At 40.7% G+C, this 15,536-nt stretch overlaps 1 protein-coding gene across 1 annotated transcript in view; it reads left to right on the top strand.

Moving 5' to 3' along the window:
- The window catches only part of SETD7 (SET domain containing 7, histone lysine methyltransferase), a 31,537-nt gene extending 16,829 nt beyond the window's left edge, over positions 1 to 14,708 (top strand). The window contains exons 4-8 of the mRNA XM_074950877.1: positions 1,782 to 1,971; positions 3,626 to 3,707; positions 4,916 to 5,033; positions 5,185 to 5,342; positions 9,429 to 14,708. Of these exons, the coding sequence (XP_074806978.1) occupies positions 1,782 to 1,971; positions 3,626 to 3,707; positions 4,916 to 5,033; positions 5,185 to 5,342; positions 9,429 to 9,609 (729 nt within the window). The 3' untranslated portion in view covers positions 9,610 to 14,708. The remainder of the gene's footprint in view (positions 1 to 1,781; positions 1,972 to 3,625; positions 3,708 to 4,915; positions 5,034 to 5,184; positions 5,343 to 9,428) is intronic.
- Positions 14,709 to 15,536: the final 828 nt, after the last annotated feature.

The raw sequence follows: 15,536 nt of genomic DNA, 5'->3' as shown, positions 1-15,536 counted from the left end.
GGAATTAAAAACCTGACTTACTACTGTCTAGTCTGTGAATTAGGTAACTAAAACTACAATTGAGGCTGCCAGGGAAATACCAATCGCAATTATCTGTGATCAAGAACAGAGTGCAAGTGAAAGCAAAAAATTAAAGACACCTGACCATGAAGGTCACATACTTTTCCTTCAAGTTCCTAATGATAGAACTCTGCTGCAAGTCCTGGAAAGTTCATTCCTAACAGTCTGGCTAGCATTAATTGTCAGGATGGAATTTAGGATGAGAAGTGATCTCTAAGATGCCATTTTTGCTCCAAAAATAACTGTTTAAACATAGCTGTTGTCAAAATATGCTGTAACATGGTTTATTCGTACCTGTATGGACAGAAAACCTGTAACATCATTAAGCCATACCCATGTTTAAAGATAGTTTTGTCTTGAAGACTAGGCCTTAGAAACTCTACAACCATTGTAGTTGGGCAGTATGGTACATAATCCAGTGTCTCTCTCTCTCTGTGGCATTCCTGCAGCCAGGAAGAAGTCTCTCCCAAAATTGATGAGCTGTAATTTTGGGGATGGAAGGAGCAAAGTATACCCAACAGTTGGGAGTTATAACCCATTTAAGCTCCCTGGTATTCAGTAGGTAAGCTCTAGTAGGTAGCTCTGGACTGACACTGGCACAGCAACAGTCTCTCGCGCTGAAATGACATGGTTGGGGTGGAAGAAAGAAGAGTTGAAAAGGAAAGGGGCTCACATTGCTGGGAGCTGTCATCAGGAGGTGGGGTAGCTAGGGGTCTTTTCCATGGAAAACTTTGAAAAATAAATGCTGCTTGGAAGCATTGGTAGTAAAAGAAATAATTACTTGTAACTCTCTTTAGTCTCTTGTTTTTCATTTTTTCTTTCCTTTTGTTCAGGTGAGTTGATCTTATTTATTGCTCCTGCCACTTCTTTCCACCTGAATGCTGGAAGTGGTGATTCAAAGTCTGCAACTGACAAGGCACTCTCTCTCTGGGGTTTTGGTATTCCACTCTCTCCCTACCTCTCCAGTTTTCTTGATGGTTTTTTCCTTCCATTGTCCCCTTTTCTCTCTCCCCAAATTCATTGCCTTTCCTCTAGTTTTTTCTCTCACCGTCTCCATTGTAGTTTTTATTCTGTTCATTCCTTCCAGTGCGACTCCTAATTACTTCCCAGACCTCCAATATACATCCATAATGCTTTATAGGCTTCAGTCCTCTGATGTACCATCATATAACAATATACAAAGCAGCACTTCTTATTCCTCCTCCTCCTCTCTCTCTTCTTCCCACCCCCCCATATTCCCGCTCCCCCAGCACTGAACCATTTTTGCAAAATGTGACAAGGCAGGATGCATTAGGTTTTTAGTGCCCTGGGCCACTGCCTAGCTCTGCTACCCCTACTTGTTTGAAATCTCAATGTTTGTTTCAAGTGGAAGGGAAGTCCTTGTGGCTTCTACTTACCTACAAGACAGAAGGCCTAATTCAGATTTTACACCAGTTTTTTTTCTGGTGTAATTCCATTGATTGGAATTACTCCTGGCACTGAAATAATGAAATGAGTTTTAATTCACACCTTTTGTTCTTTCAGTGTGCATCTGTGTGTGGACAGTTTAGTTTGGAATAAAAGTGTCTTATTTTAATCAAGGCTACATAGATTCCTTACTAACTAGTTTTAACCCTATCAGTAAACTATGTCAAGGACCTTCTCCGACACTTTATTTTTATAGCCAGCTCTTTTATTATATATTATAATTAAAAACTTTTTTCTTTTGGACACTCTTTCAGGATGGAGGCAGCCTTGTTGGAGAAGTGAATGAAGAAGGGGAGATGACGGGGGAAAAAATAGCCTATGTGTACCCTGATGAGAAGACTGCATATTATGGAAGATTCATAGATGGAGAAATGATAGAAGCAAAACTGGCAACTCTTACATCTGTAGAGGAGGGAAAGCCACACTTTGAACTGATACCAGGCAGTAAGTTTAGTTGATGTGCAGCTTGTACACTGACCAAAAAAATCTTCTTTTGGTCTATGTGTCTCATTCTCTTTCTTCACCTCAGTCCCCATACTCTGATTCCTCCTTCCAGTCAGACCTTACAAACCCTCAAGGGGAATATTCAATTAGGGAGAACACCAGATTTTTTTTCTATTACAGAACATTAATGAGGACTTTTATAAGTTAGGTGGGGTGGGTGTGTATTTCCAGTGTTGTCCACTGCTCTGAAAAATGCAGACATGCTGTGGGAGGTTACAGTGGGAGGGGAAGGCCGAGGAAAAGTCTGGGAAATCTGACCCATCCAGTTCACTCCTTAAATTCACTTTTTTCCCCATGCCAGCTGGAAAATTAGCTTATAATGATTCTTCGTGTTGACAGACATATTGTTAAAATGAGCGAACAAACAAGCAAGGAAGGGTCATGATTCAGTCCTAACTGTATTGCTATCTGTTGGGTTTGTTTGTACAAATCAGTACTAACACTGTTGGGTGCCCTTCGATACTGCATTAATAATGAGCATGGGACATAGACATCAGGATTAATGAGTTTCTTTCGATAAGAGAGAATCTGATTCACCATTTCCCTGCAACTTGTGTCATCGTTTACACCAGTGTGTGGGCGTAAAATGCTAAATGTAAGAATGATAGTATCTTACACCGATTCAGTGCTGCGGTAAATGATTACATAGGGTGTAGGGCTATGGTGAATTGACCCATTAGTGTTTTGGGGTGTTTCTTTAATTGTTGTAGATATTTTTAGAGTTGTGGACAAGAAAGGATCATTAGTAGAAATATGATCTATCCTAGCACTGTTACTTTTGTGCCCCAAAGATATATGTACTTAAACAGTCTGGAAATAACCTAAACATTAGGAAAAAGGGGGGAAAACAGGCCAGAGGACAGCAGTGACCTTTTGTTTTTAAACATTGTAGATAAACCTTTGCATAGCACAATTAAAAAGAAGAAAATCCAACTGAGAGGGTACAGTTTGTGCTTTGTAAATAGGATACAACTACACTCTGTGTGCAAAGCTGAAAGAAGAGCTCCATTTTTAGAACTTGGTTACCATGGACAACAGCTTTTTATCAAACTTTCAAATACTCAGCTTTTTCCCTGCCTTTTCCACCTGCATTGCTTATTTTGGGGCAAAATTACATCAGACAGTTGATTATACAAGTGTGCAAGAATTTAGACTTTAGAAAGAGCTTAATTGTCAGAGGGTGGATGCTCAGCACTTCCTCAAAGTCTGGCCCATGTAAGGTGTCCAAGTTGGGCACACAAACCATTAGTCCTCTTTTTTTTTTTTTTTTTTAAATGGGCCCTAATTTTAATAATAGAGATCCTCTTTGTTTTGTTTTGTTTGTTTTTTTTAAAGCTCTTGTATATAAAATATGCTATTTTCAGTTGCCTGGGAGGAGAAAAATCTAGAAGGAGTAACTGGCTGAGGATTCAGGTATTTTGTTTTCAGTGCAGCTCTGTGGAATATCCTTTTTAAGTATGTTTCTTCTTTTGTTCATCTCATCTTTCAGACTTAATTTGCTTTTGAATGTCTTGAATGCGTGTCCCTTTAACAAAAGAGAGAAATGCTTTTAATATTGTCCATTAATTTAATTCCTGTATTGATTTATTTTTAGGCCCAGTATACAGTTTTGATAAATCTACTTCATCTTGCATTTCTACAAATGCACTTCTTCCTGATCCTTACGAGTCAGAGAGGTAGAATTTTTCTTTTTCCCATTTAAAAATCTTTCAGTAAACTTCTTGGTCTGCTGTGCATTTAGGGACCCGATCCTGCAAACCCTCACTTATACGAACAATTGCAGGACTAGTCAGGTGTCTAAGGGTTTGCCAGGTTGGACCTTTAACTTGACTGATGTGGAGCATAGACTTAATTGAACTGAAGTTTCTTTTGGATTTACATGGAAAAACTGGCAATCTAGTAGACCGAACATGGACATAATATACTTCTGGGTAACATCTTGAAAGTGACTTTAAAAAAATGTAGTTGCAAAGTCATGGTCAGTGAAGTCCAGAACTCTTCATTAAGGGCCCTACCTACCAGGTAAAGCTCAAGGGGAGTTGAGGGTGCTCATCATCTTAAAGGATCTGGCACAAATACACTGTTCCCTTTTTCAGAACATAGAATCAGTCTCAAATTGATGCGTATGCCAAGCATAGTGATTCAGGTTTGGTCAAAGTCTGCTCATCTGAGTAGTCTTGTTGACCAGAATAAAGTGAGCAGGATTGGGTTTATTTGTACTTTATTACATAAGCCCTGGGGAAAGGGGAGACTGTTGACATGCCACGTTTCTCTACAGAATGCTGGATTCCAGTCAGTCACTAACATGACCTTTTTATGTTTCTCAATGTACAGCATGTAGAACTGCTAGTCTTCGCTGCCTTAATTCCATTCATTTTACAAGGTTTTGCTGTATACCTGATGGTAATCTTCCTCTTCTGGTATTACAAACATCTAAATGTGTGATGTAGCAAAAGGGTCTTAGTGACTGTTTAGAAACGTGGCGTTCTAGGGCCTGATCCTGACAGTGCTTTCTCAAGTGAGTAGTCCTTGCACACATGAGTAGTCCCATTGAATTTCAATTGGACTAGTCATGGAGTGAGGATTGGAGGTCCCTGCATGTTTAACTATCATTAGGGGGAGACTGGAAAATGGTGGTCATCTGAACAATAAAATGAAATTATAAGTAACTTCTTTTTCCTAAGAACTATGTCCCAAGAAAAGTCCTCCTGTTTCTCTAATAGTAAAATGTTATTAGGTTTTCGGTTCTTTTGCTTTTGCATTTTCTAAAGGGCATGAACTACTAACCTCTGCACTAGTAGCTGTAGTAATAATACTGTGTAGAGGATTGCAAATGTGACAACGAGAAAATATCCAATTTCTACCCTTTCTTTGTATTTTCTAGGGTGTATGTTGATGCATCTCTCATTTCCAGTGCTGGCGAAGGATTATTTTCTAAAATAGCAGCAGGATCGCGCACGGTTATGTCCTTTTACAATGGAGTGCGAATTACACACCAGGAGGTAAGGCGGCAGGCGGAATATAACCAGTCTGAATTTTCATTGCTTTTTTTAAACTGTTTTCATGTAAGATTTTTTGTGTGTGTGCTTACTGGAACTTTTGAAAACAAATAAAAGGTGACCAGACATGCTGGGTTTTTAACTTGCAAATCAGGTGGACAGCAGAGACTGGGCCCTCAATGGAAACACAATAGCCCTGGATGATGAAACAGTCATAGATGTGCCAGAGCCTTACAACCATGCCACCAAGTATTGTGCCTCGCTGGGGCATAAGGCCAACCACTCCTTCACTCCTAATTGCATCTATGACCCGTAAGTATTAGCCTGTTTTTCAGACCAAACGCTGCAGAGGTGAGATTGCTGCACTATAGTGCACTGTGCTTGTACAATGTTTTGAGATGGCCGGATGTACTCTCTGGATCCAAGAGTCTTTCATCGGGTTCACATGCAGTCTCTATGTACTGGAGCGGAGACTTGCACCAAGTGGGCATTGCAGGTGCTCAACATCTGAACCTGCCCTCAATGTTTAGAGGTTTAGAATTATATTGCATGTTTATTATGCGTTTGTGTCTGACCATTGATTCTCAAATACACAAAATACAGCGTCATTGGCTGAAACATAAATCTTAGCTGTCCAAGGATAGGGCCATGGCTGCCTCACTCCTAGCATTTGACAGAGAATGTTTTACAGTGCATCATTTAGGAACACGAAGCCTCAAAAATAAGAATTTTTCTAGTACTCTTCAGTAGCTGAAAAACTGTTGACATCTACAAACATGTAAGGATGTACATATTTTAAAACAATATAGTAAGGTGTGGGGGGGGGGGGGGGGAATATGCTTTGTAGCTTGTACAGACCAAACTTATTTCACATGCCAGGGGCTCCTTGTATCCCTCCCTTTTCCCCCTCTGTATCCAGGGACTCCTCGCAACTTCCTCCTCCAAACACCAGCAACTCTCTCTATGGCCCCTATTCCCTTTTTCTGCCATGTCAGGGTCTCCAGTCTCCCTCACCAGAGGTTTTGTGCCACTCATTCCAGGGTCCTCCTACATGGCAGGGGTTCTGGGTGGCCCATACTCTCCCCTCCACCCACAACAGGGTCCCCCATGCCAACAGCTATGTGCACCCCCACATTCCTTCACTCCCCCCACCCCCCCTTTCTATCTGAGAGAAGTTATTCAGGGTTCCAACATTTTAAATGCTATTGGGAGAATGGGCAGAGATAAAATAGGAGTATTGTTATGCTAGCACAGGGATGGGCAAACTTTTTGGCCTGAGAGCCACATCTGGGAATAGAAATTATATGGCGGGCCATGAATGCTCACAAAATTGGGGTTAGGGTGCAGGAGGGGGTGCTCTTCTCTGAATCCTCGCCAATTTAACAACATAATTACATATATTTTCAGCCAAACTTGCAAAGGTCTTGCACTCAACATTTCCCTATTTGTCTTCAATTATTTTTGCACACCACTTCTGATCACTGCATATGATATTATGTTCCAAATGTCAGGGAATCTTACAGGAAATAAATGGTCAGAACCCTATTGATGTTGGGGGCGGGGGGGGAGAAAATGGGAGATACATGAAGCCCCTGCCAGCTCCTCAGCACAGCCACAGCCTCAAGTGCCTCTGCAATGGTCTATAGAGCAAATAAATAAATAAAAATATTTTTATGGCACCCATTAACACTGGGTACATGGGGTGGGCAAGCCATTTTAAGCCAGCCCTCGAGCTCCCGCTGGGGAGCAGGGCCTGGGGCCTTCCCCATTCCAGCCAGGGTGCAGGGTTGGGGGCCGCTCCACACGGCTCCCAGAAGCAGCACATGGCCCTTCTCTGGCTCCTACATGCTCCAATGGCTCCCTCCGGTGTGCCAATGGGAGCTGCAGAGGCGGTGCCTGTGGACAGGGCAGTGTGCAGAGCTGCCTGACCACACCTCCGCGTAGGAGCCGGATGGGGGACATGCCACTGCTTCCGGGAGCCACTTGAGGTAAGCGCTGCCCGGAGCCTGGACCTCTGAGCCTCTCCGCAAACCCCAACCCCTGCCCCAGCCATGATCCCCCTCCTGCCCTCCGAATCCCTCGATCCCAGCCTGGACCACCCTCCTTCACCGCAAACTCCTCATCCCCAGCTCCACTCCAGAGCCTGCACCACTCCCCCCACCCAGCCCAGAGCCCCCTCGCACACCCTAAACTCCTCATCTCTGGCCCCACCCCAGAGCCCGCACCCCCAAACGCAACCCTCACTGAGAACGATCAAAGGATTGGAAAACATGCCATATAGTGATTAGACTCAAGGAGCTCAGTTGATTTTAGCTTAACAAAGAGAAGGTTAAGAGGTAACTTGATCACAGGCTGTAAGTACCCACATGGGGAACAGAAATTTGATAAGAGGGCTCATTAGCCTAAGAGACAAAGGTATAAAAGATCCAATGGCTGAAAGTTGAAGCTAGGCAAATTCAGACCGGAAATAAGGCACAAACTGTTAACAATGAGGGTAATTAACCACTAGAACAACTTAAGTGGGGAGTTTCCCCATCACTGGCTATTTTTAATGGATTTTGGGATTTTTTTTTTCTATAAGATACATTCTAGCTCAAACAGGAATTATTTTGGGGAGGTTCTATGGCCTCTGTTATACAGGAAGTCAGACATGTGGCCACCAGGAGCTTTTTCTTGTGGCCACAACCTCCTGAGCAGTGATGGAGGCAAAGCAGTGACCCCTCTGCCAAGGCTGCCAGCGGGGGTTGGGTCCTGCCCCCCATCTAGAGAGACAAATGCTGGACGAGTAGGATTCCTCACCTTCCCTGGGGTGGGCAGGAGGCTCCAGCTCTGGGCTCTCCCTCAGCCCCCCTGTCCTTTCTCCCCATCACCTCTGGCCCCCACTGCCTGCCTACCCACCTCCCCATCCAGGGCTTGATTTGTTCTTGGGCATGCCAGGGCTGAGTGAATCTGCTGCTGTGAAAAGTGATGTTTGTTAATATTGCTTTTCACAGCAGCAGACTTACTAGCTAGCAAGTCTTTAAAAAAGCAACCAAAAAAGTAAAATAAACAATAAAAAAGACAAGAACGTGCAAAGCACCTTATTTGTGTTTCTGTTCTGGTCTAATAAAGAATAGAGACAAGTGTACATTATATTTTTGTCTGCAAAAAATCCCCAAAAAATAAATTGTAATGATTTGGACATGTATATGTGCATATTTATTTGTCTGTCTTAAACTTAATTAGGAATTTTAGTTAAAATTAGAACAGCGGCCACCGGCAAGAGTTGATGGCTGCACTCTGAAGCCACAGAAAAATTCATTGAGAATCCTTGGACTAGATGATCACCCTTAGAATCTGTTAATTTAGTGATTAATATTTTGAACTTATTGAATCAACCTACCTAGACAGAAAATAGTACATACAGGAAGGGCAAATTAAAAAACTCATGACTATACTCTTTCACATCTCTTGAGTGAATTCTACACATCCAGTCAATATTTGCTTATTCATTGTTCACGTGAAAACAATAGTGCTGCTTGCTTGGCTCTCTTTTGCCTGATTTTGAGCCCAAGACCTTTGGTTCTTCTCAAACTTCTGCATTATGTTCGGGGGGGGGGCACTTTAAAAAAAAATTGACAGTTAAAAATAGTTTTGGATAATGTCGACTGTTCCTGGGAAACAGTGAAATCTTTTTTATACAAAGTGCTGTCAAAGTTTAAAAAAAAAAAAATCCACAAAAAATGAAAAAACTAGTTTTGGGGTGTTTCTGCCTCCCCTCCCCCCCCCCCCCCCAAAAGTTCTAGTACTCTTTTGTTACCTACAACTATAATGGGTTGGACACTTACAGATTAAAAAACTGCCTTGCTTACAGTGAGTCCCTGGGGAAGATGAGCAGAAGTGTGCTCTTGTAAAACATTTTGTAAATAACCTGTAGTAGATAAACATGGATGATTGACTTCCCCTGTTGCAAATAATATTCATTGTTGTCCTATTATGAAGGTAGTTGTAAGTCCTGCACAAATCGGACACTACTTTTTTTGAGACCATCAGTATCTTACAGGAATATTGAGAATACCCAAGTCACAGTTTCAGAGTTGTTTTTTTGATGTAACATGACACAGTATTTGAAGCCTTTTTTAAATCTTACACCAGAGTAAGTCTTGAAGTTCAAGGCAGTAACTCCTTAAACAATTTCTTAAAATTCATGTAAATCAAGGTTTCATAAATATTGCTAAGTGCCAAACAACTCTTTGAGGCACAAGACTGATTTGATGGCTTAAATATTAATTAGAGGGTTTTAAAAAAGAGTCTGTGTGGCAGGGGATCGTGAATTTACATTTGAAGGTTTAGTGTTTAAAAAAAAAAAAAAGTTTACTAAAGGGCTAAAATTTACAGTGCATACTCCTCATTGTTTAGGTTTGTTCATCCTCGTTTTGGCCCAATCAAGTGTATACGCACCATCAGGGCTGTGGAGAAGGATGAAGAATTAACAGTGGCTTATGGATATGATCACAATCCCATCGGGCAGAATGGGCCAGAAGCACCAGAATGGTACCAGGTGGAACTGAAAGCCTTCGAGGCTGCCCAGCAGAAGTGAAATGCAGGAAAATTCTCAGTTCAGCAAACTGAAATAGAAAATTTGATCTATGCACTACCTTTATACTGAAAACTGGACAACCAGGGATTTGTTCATGCTGTTGCATCATAACCTCTCATTCAGTGTTAGAAACCAGTTTCTTGCGTACTAACTAGGTTTGACTGCGTTATTCATAGCCGATTTTAAATTAGCTAGTGTTGCACCAGTCTTATCTGAAAGAATTATTAAATATTCTATACAAGGCAGTGTGATATTTTTAGTAGCTTTTATCTAATTCTGCACCATATGCAAAGATGCCAAAAGATTAGACCGAAAATGAAAAGATCATTCACTTCTAGTCAGCAGACTTCAGTGTTACTATTTCTACGGCCTAGGCATTACTGTGTGACTGCATTTTACATACATGCCGTTTGTGATGATAATATTTTGATATTCTCTAATAGTGTAATTTGCCTTTTTAAACCTTTGATCTTAATCTTGCAATAGAGCAGTTTATTTATTGGTGTATGGGAGGCTGGGTTTTTAATTCCCTGGTCCTCTTATCTGAGCGTTGTTCTTTTTACAAATCCTCTCTTGCAGGAGAAAACCTTTCTGACAAGTGAAAAAGGTTTGTGTACTTGAGAGAGAGAGTGCTGTGTATAGATCTTTGTGGCGTTTTATATAAATAGTTTTAGTGATGTTCATGTCCAAAACAAACACGTGTTTGGCCTTTGGGGCTGGGCTACACTGTTTAATTATGATTATCGCACATGAATTAACATGTATTTGCATGAAGATGTTCAAAGATGAGAAAGTGGGGTTTGATTTTATTATTATTTTTAAGATTGACTTTCAGGAACAAGGGTGCTAGAACTAAATTGTGGGGGTGCGGAGAGCCATCGTACCAAACTGTAAACCATCTATATGAAGGAAAACACTTTAAGCCAGCACCCTTACTTCCAGCACCTACGTTTGGGGAGGGGGGAAGCATTGGATGGTGTCTGGGGGACTTCTTCTTTCTATGTCTCACTTATCAGAGCTACTAATTCTTAAGGCTGAATTCTGTCTTTGAATGCATATTTCTCTTTTGAAGTCAGTAGAAGTATATGCATCTGCAGGCAGAAGGTAGTCCTGGGTTAGTATAGAGGGTCACCGTCTCCACTGGTATAACATCTGCAGAGAATATGGTCCATACTGGTCTTGTTCATTTTGAGGCATAGTAAATGAGTTTAATGATAGGTGACATACTAAGATTCAAATAGCAACTGCAAAAGGGGCTTTACTGAAAGACTGAAACAATTAATGTAAAAACATCAGTCACTATTGTTAAGAGACATTTAGAAAATGTCAGCTTCTCTTGTTTATAGATCTACTTCAGCAGATAACGGGCTCCTGAACATTCATCTGGAAATTAACAAGTCTTGCCTAATGTTGTAGAAGAGATTAATAAAGCCACCATTTCAGTTTAGATAATCCGGGCCTTCTTGGGCATCTACAATCGTGCTGACCTTTTTGTTTGGGGGTTTTAAGTAGTTCAGGAACAGTTAAAATGCATTTTCAATATGCTTACTTTTAAATAAGTATAGAATTGCGCGTGTGACATACAAAAATTTTAGGGAAAATTAGACCTAAATTTCTACAACAGCAGTAGCATCTTTGATCTGTTGCTTTAAGAGTTGAGAGCTACCCATCCAGTTTTCTTGGATCTGAAAACTAGTATGAATACAGGTTTCCAATTCAAATAGAGAAAAGCATCTGACAGTATAGGAACTAGATGTTTTTAGAGAATGTATTGGATGGACCAAAGACACACAAGAATGATGTTGCTATTTTATGCTGTGAGGATCCTCAATGTGGTGTACATACAAAGTTAGGGAATTTAAGTAAGGCCCTCTTTAATTTGGGGCTCTATTTATTTAGCTCGTACAATTGTTGATCACAAAGCCTTTTCAGGACTTTGACATTTAGGCTTGCACAGAAGCTAATCTTCAGTTGGTGGGTCTATGCCCTGGGTTCCATGGCACTCTCCCAGCAAAGATCAGAATGCAGGCTTTTTCAACACCCACTCCTTCACTCTGGAGACTGTAGGCACATTGGTGTTTCTTCATATATGGCAGGTAGCCTACATAGATGATATTTTGGTGACTCAGCTTGGGTATGCCAAGACCAAACTGATCCTCACACCTAGTGGAGAGTTGTCAAAGGCTGATTGACAATACCACTTCAGCAGATGATTCTCAAAAGGAAATATGAATGTTAGAACTATTCCTGCCTCCACACAGATCAACATTTTAAGAGCATCACAATGTTGAGGCGTAACTGCTGCTTTATTAGAGACATATTATTATATGTCTTCCTTTAAACTGTTGAAAGGATCTTGAAAATTAGGGTTGTGTTTCAATGGGAAACAAAAATGGTCTGGCTGAACTCTGCTATGAATGAATAGCAAACTGATTTGACTTACTCTAGGTAATTGTCCATAGGGAGGTTGCTTACATTTCCATGTCACTTGGAAAATCTTGTATAAGGTGTTCTGTCTGCTACAGTCCTCTTGCTTCACTTTGATTCCTGCCTCTGCTGTCTCCCATGAACTTTGTTCATGGAGGTGATCTGTTTTGTTTTTTAAGGCAAACATTAGACAAATGCTTTCTGCTGCTTACAGACTTGATTGTTGTAATGCAAAAATAGAGAATTAAGCCTGCAGGTTGCCAAAATAATGGTCTTAATTGTTTGGTTTTTTCTAAAGCCATTCATTTTGGTGTTGGGCAAGTAGATTATCAAGTACTGATTTAAGGATGTTGAAGTCTGAGGATGTGCCATAATCATGATAAGCAAAAGCCTAGTCTCTCTCTTCACATTGCTATACTACTCCCTGCTCCATTAGAAACTGTTGATCCTCCTGCTGGTTCTTCCCCAATTACACATCTTATAACATCAACATCTTTGTTTTGAGTCAGGTCTGATTCTTTTTCATTTCTCCTGTGGGCTCTCGGGGATTGGAAATTGCTGGTGTAAATACCCATTTCTTTTACAGGGACACTGACTTTGGCTTGAAATGCAGTCTGATATATATTCATTTGTTTCAATGGCCTTGTTGGCTCAATAACCTTTGATTGTTCAGAATTACATGGGTAGCCTGCAGTTTAATTTGTTAATCCATTCTAGACCTTGCAGATAAACTTGTGGAACCTTCAGGTAAAATATTTTTGTGAAATGAGTTGAGTAGTGGCACTTAAGAGACCTACACAGAAAATTTCTCTCTGGTTCTAGGCAAGTAGTCTTTATGTAAAGTGACCCACAGGAGAATGGATACATTTACTGTTTTGCTAATATGTAATTAAACCAAAATCTAAATAGTTAGATTCACATGAGGACAGCAAACTCTTGTGCTCAGAGCCTGGCAAAGACATGTCCTATTACAAGAAATTGAAGGCAGATGAACTGCAGATAGGGACACATGCTGTCCAGGGAACACTGCTTTACTACGTGGCATAGTATTCTTTATTCCTGGAGGATGGCACAGCAGAATATGTAGTTCCCACCTAGATGCTCATTGTGATTTGGGTGTGACTCCAATTCCAGCCTCCTTGTTTGTATCAGGGTCTGCAAAATCTTCCCATAAATAAGTATCTGTAATAAGATGATTGCCCCAGCTCCTCCTTATGAAGGAGCAGCACATAAAGCAGTTTGCAAATCAGTCCTCAACCTAAATACTATGGTGGTTTGTGCCCTAGATCGCCTTTGTCTTTCTGCCAGGTAATCTGGCTAGGACCAAGCACTGCCAAGACAGCAGCTTGTCATTGTAATCAGGAGTCCAGTAGTTTGTGGAGAGCTAGCATCAAGTCTCTTATGAAACTAGAGAAATCGAGGAACTTGAGGTTGCTGAAAGACCTAGTAATTGTAGAAGAGCCAAAGCAGCATGAGAAGAAGGGCTCTGAACTGTAATGTTAGCTGTTAGGTGTATTTTGTGGACTTCAGGAACAGGGAAGTGGGATTAGGCTGTTTTTCTTAGTCATGCTCAACACATGCCTTTTAAGGATTCTGAGGGGTTTCCAGGAGATTCTGATGCCATAATTTGGCCACCTTGCATTCCTGTATCTGTTGAACCTCCCTCTGGTTTTGGCCATTTTAACTACAAATCTGAAGAGGGTGTCACGCTGAGCTTTGCTCAAGTTAAGAGGAATTAATTCACAAAAGTCAACCTGACAAATCTGAGCTGGGATAATTTTGGAAAATCAAAATCATGTTGGAGCTGGGTTTTGCTGACCATTAGTCAACCTGAGTGGAAAGTGGAATGGGTTAGAAAGATTTGACTACATGAATTCTCTACTTCATTCTGCCTTTCTGAAGTTCTGATCTACTTTTAACTGCTCAATGGTAAAACAGACAGTCAAAAGATCATCTGGGACCTTGTTTGATGATCTCCACCTCCATGATGATCTGTGCTGTGAGAACCTAGACATTTATGGAGTGAATAGAGTTTTAAGCCTTAAAAGGCCTTAAAATTAAAGGGGAGACTATCATTATACAATCCCAAACAAGGGATCAGAGCCACAATAATGTTGCTTTGTTCACACAGGAACAAGAGAACTCACAGGACTACCAGGGGGATTCACAACCACCACCACGTGCTTCAGGCACAGAACAGCCTGTGCACCTAGTTTGCTTCTAGCTACTGCTGGATGTCTGTGGTTAGTGGTAGATGTAGCCCATCTGCTTCCCTTTTCCATTGGCTTTGGACCCTACTCATTCATACTGTGTGGTCCCATTTACCCAGCTGCAGTTTGTGGGTGTCACTTATATTGCAGTAGAACCCGAAGATGCCAATCAGGATTGCAGCCCCATTGCACTAGTGGCTGTATTAAAACACAGGAAGGCATTATCTCTGCCTTGAAAAGCTTTCGATTTTGACCACTTTCACTTGACTTGACATCCCCTTGGAGAGGACATTGGTGGTGGTCAGAAGTACGGGATTCCCCAGATCAGATTCTTTGTGGCTTTATTTCATCTGCACAACAGATGTATCCTAAAGCTCTCTGCCCATACATGCCTCTGGAGGCCACCTCTCAATTTGGTCCAATGGTACCAGATAACTTTATTTAAAAAAAAAAAAAAGGAAAGCACTATTTCCCATTTAGCTGAAACATGGTCCTTAAAAAAAACAGGGGCAATGTATATAGTATCATAAGTAACCTAATGTTCGAGTATTTGGATGGGCAACTTGAGACAGAGGACCAACTTCACCCATCTGATATAAGCATACACCACTGGAATCAATGTATTTGCACTTACTTAAACCAGTGGAGAATCTGGGGATATCTCTATGGAACTAGCAGCCTTAGAACTATATTTTGGAAGTAGTGATTATGAATTGTATTCCAAATGACTTTTAAAAAATTGTTGCACGATTTGATGGTTGTATGTTTACCTGTCATAGATCAAAGGTTTTGAACACTGATTTCTAACTATCCAGTGGATCCTTCTTGTGTCTGTCTTTTTCCCTCCAGTTCAGCAGAAGCTGCCCTTCTCTAATTTTATTTCAAATACATTTGATTTTTAAATAGACTTCATTATTTTTTCAAAGGAACTAGGTATATAAATTCAAAGCAATGAAATATTCAAGCCATAAAACCACAGGTGTGGGAAACCCTTTTCACAAGTTTTAACATGTTTGTATGTAAATAGATGTTTGTATGAAATATTTTCATGGTAGAATGAATATATTTTAAAAAAAAAATGTTCCCCTCTATTTGAAATCAGATTTACAAGAGTGTCTTTTTATAAGATCTGAGTATAACTGAAAATGAGTACATGAAACTTTTAAAATTTGGAGATGCAGCATATTATCCTTACAGTAGCTAATAGATAAGCTATTGAGAGAGAATATGTATGTAGTGTTGCATATAACTGTCATAATCATTTCAATACCATGGCCAATCACATCTTTA

Source organism: Natator depressus, chromosome 4 (assembly GCF_965152275.1).
Source record: "Natator depressus isolate rNatDep1 chromosome 4, rNatDep2.hap1, whole genome shotgun sequence".
In the NCBI taxonomy this organism is placed as follows: domain Eukaryota; kingdom Metazoa; phylum Chordata; order Testudines; family Cheloniidae; genus Natator; species Natator depressus.
Note: the sequence above shows the minus strand (reverse complement) of the source record. Positions and strands in the feature narration are given on the sequence as shown.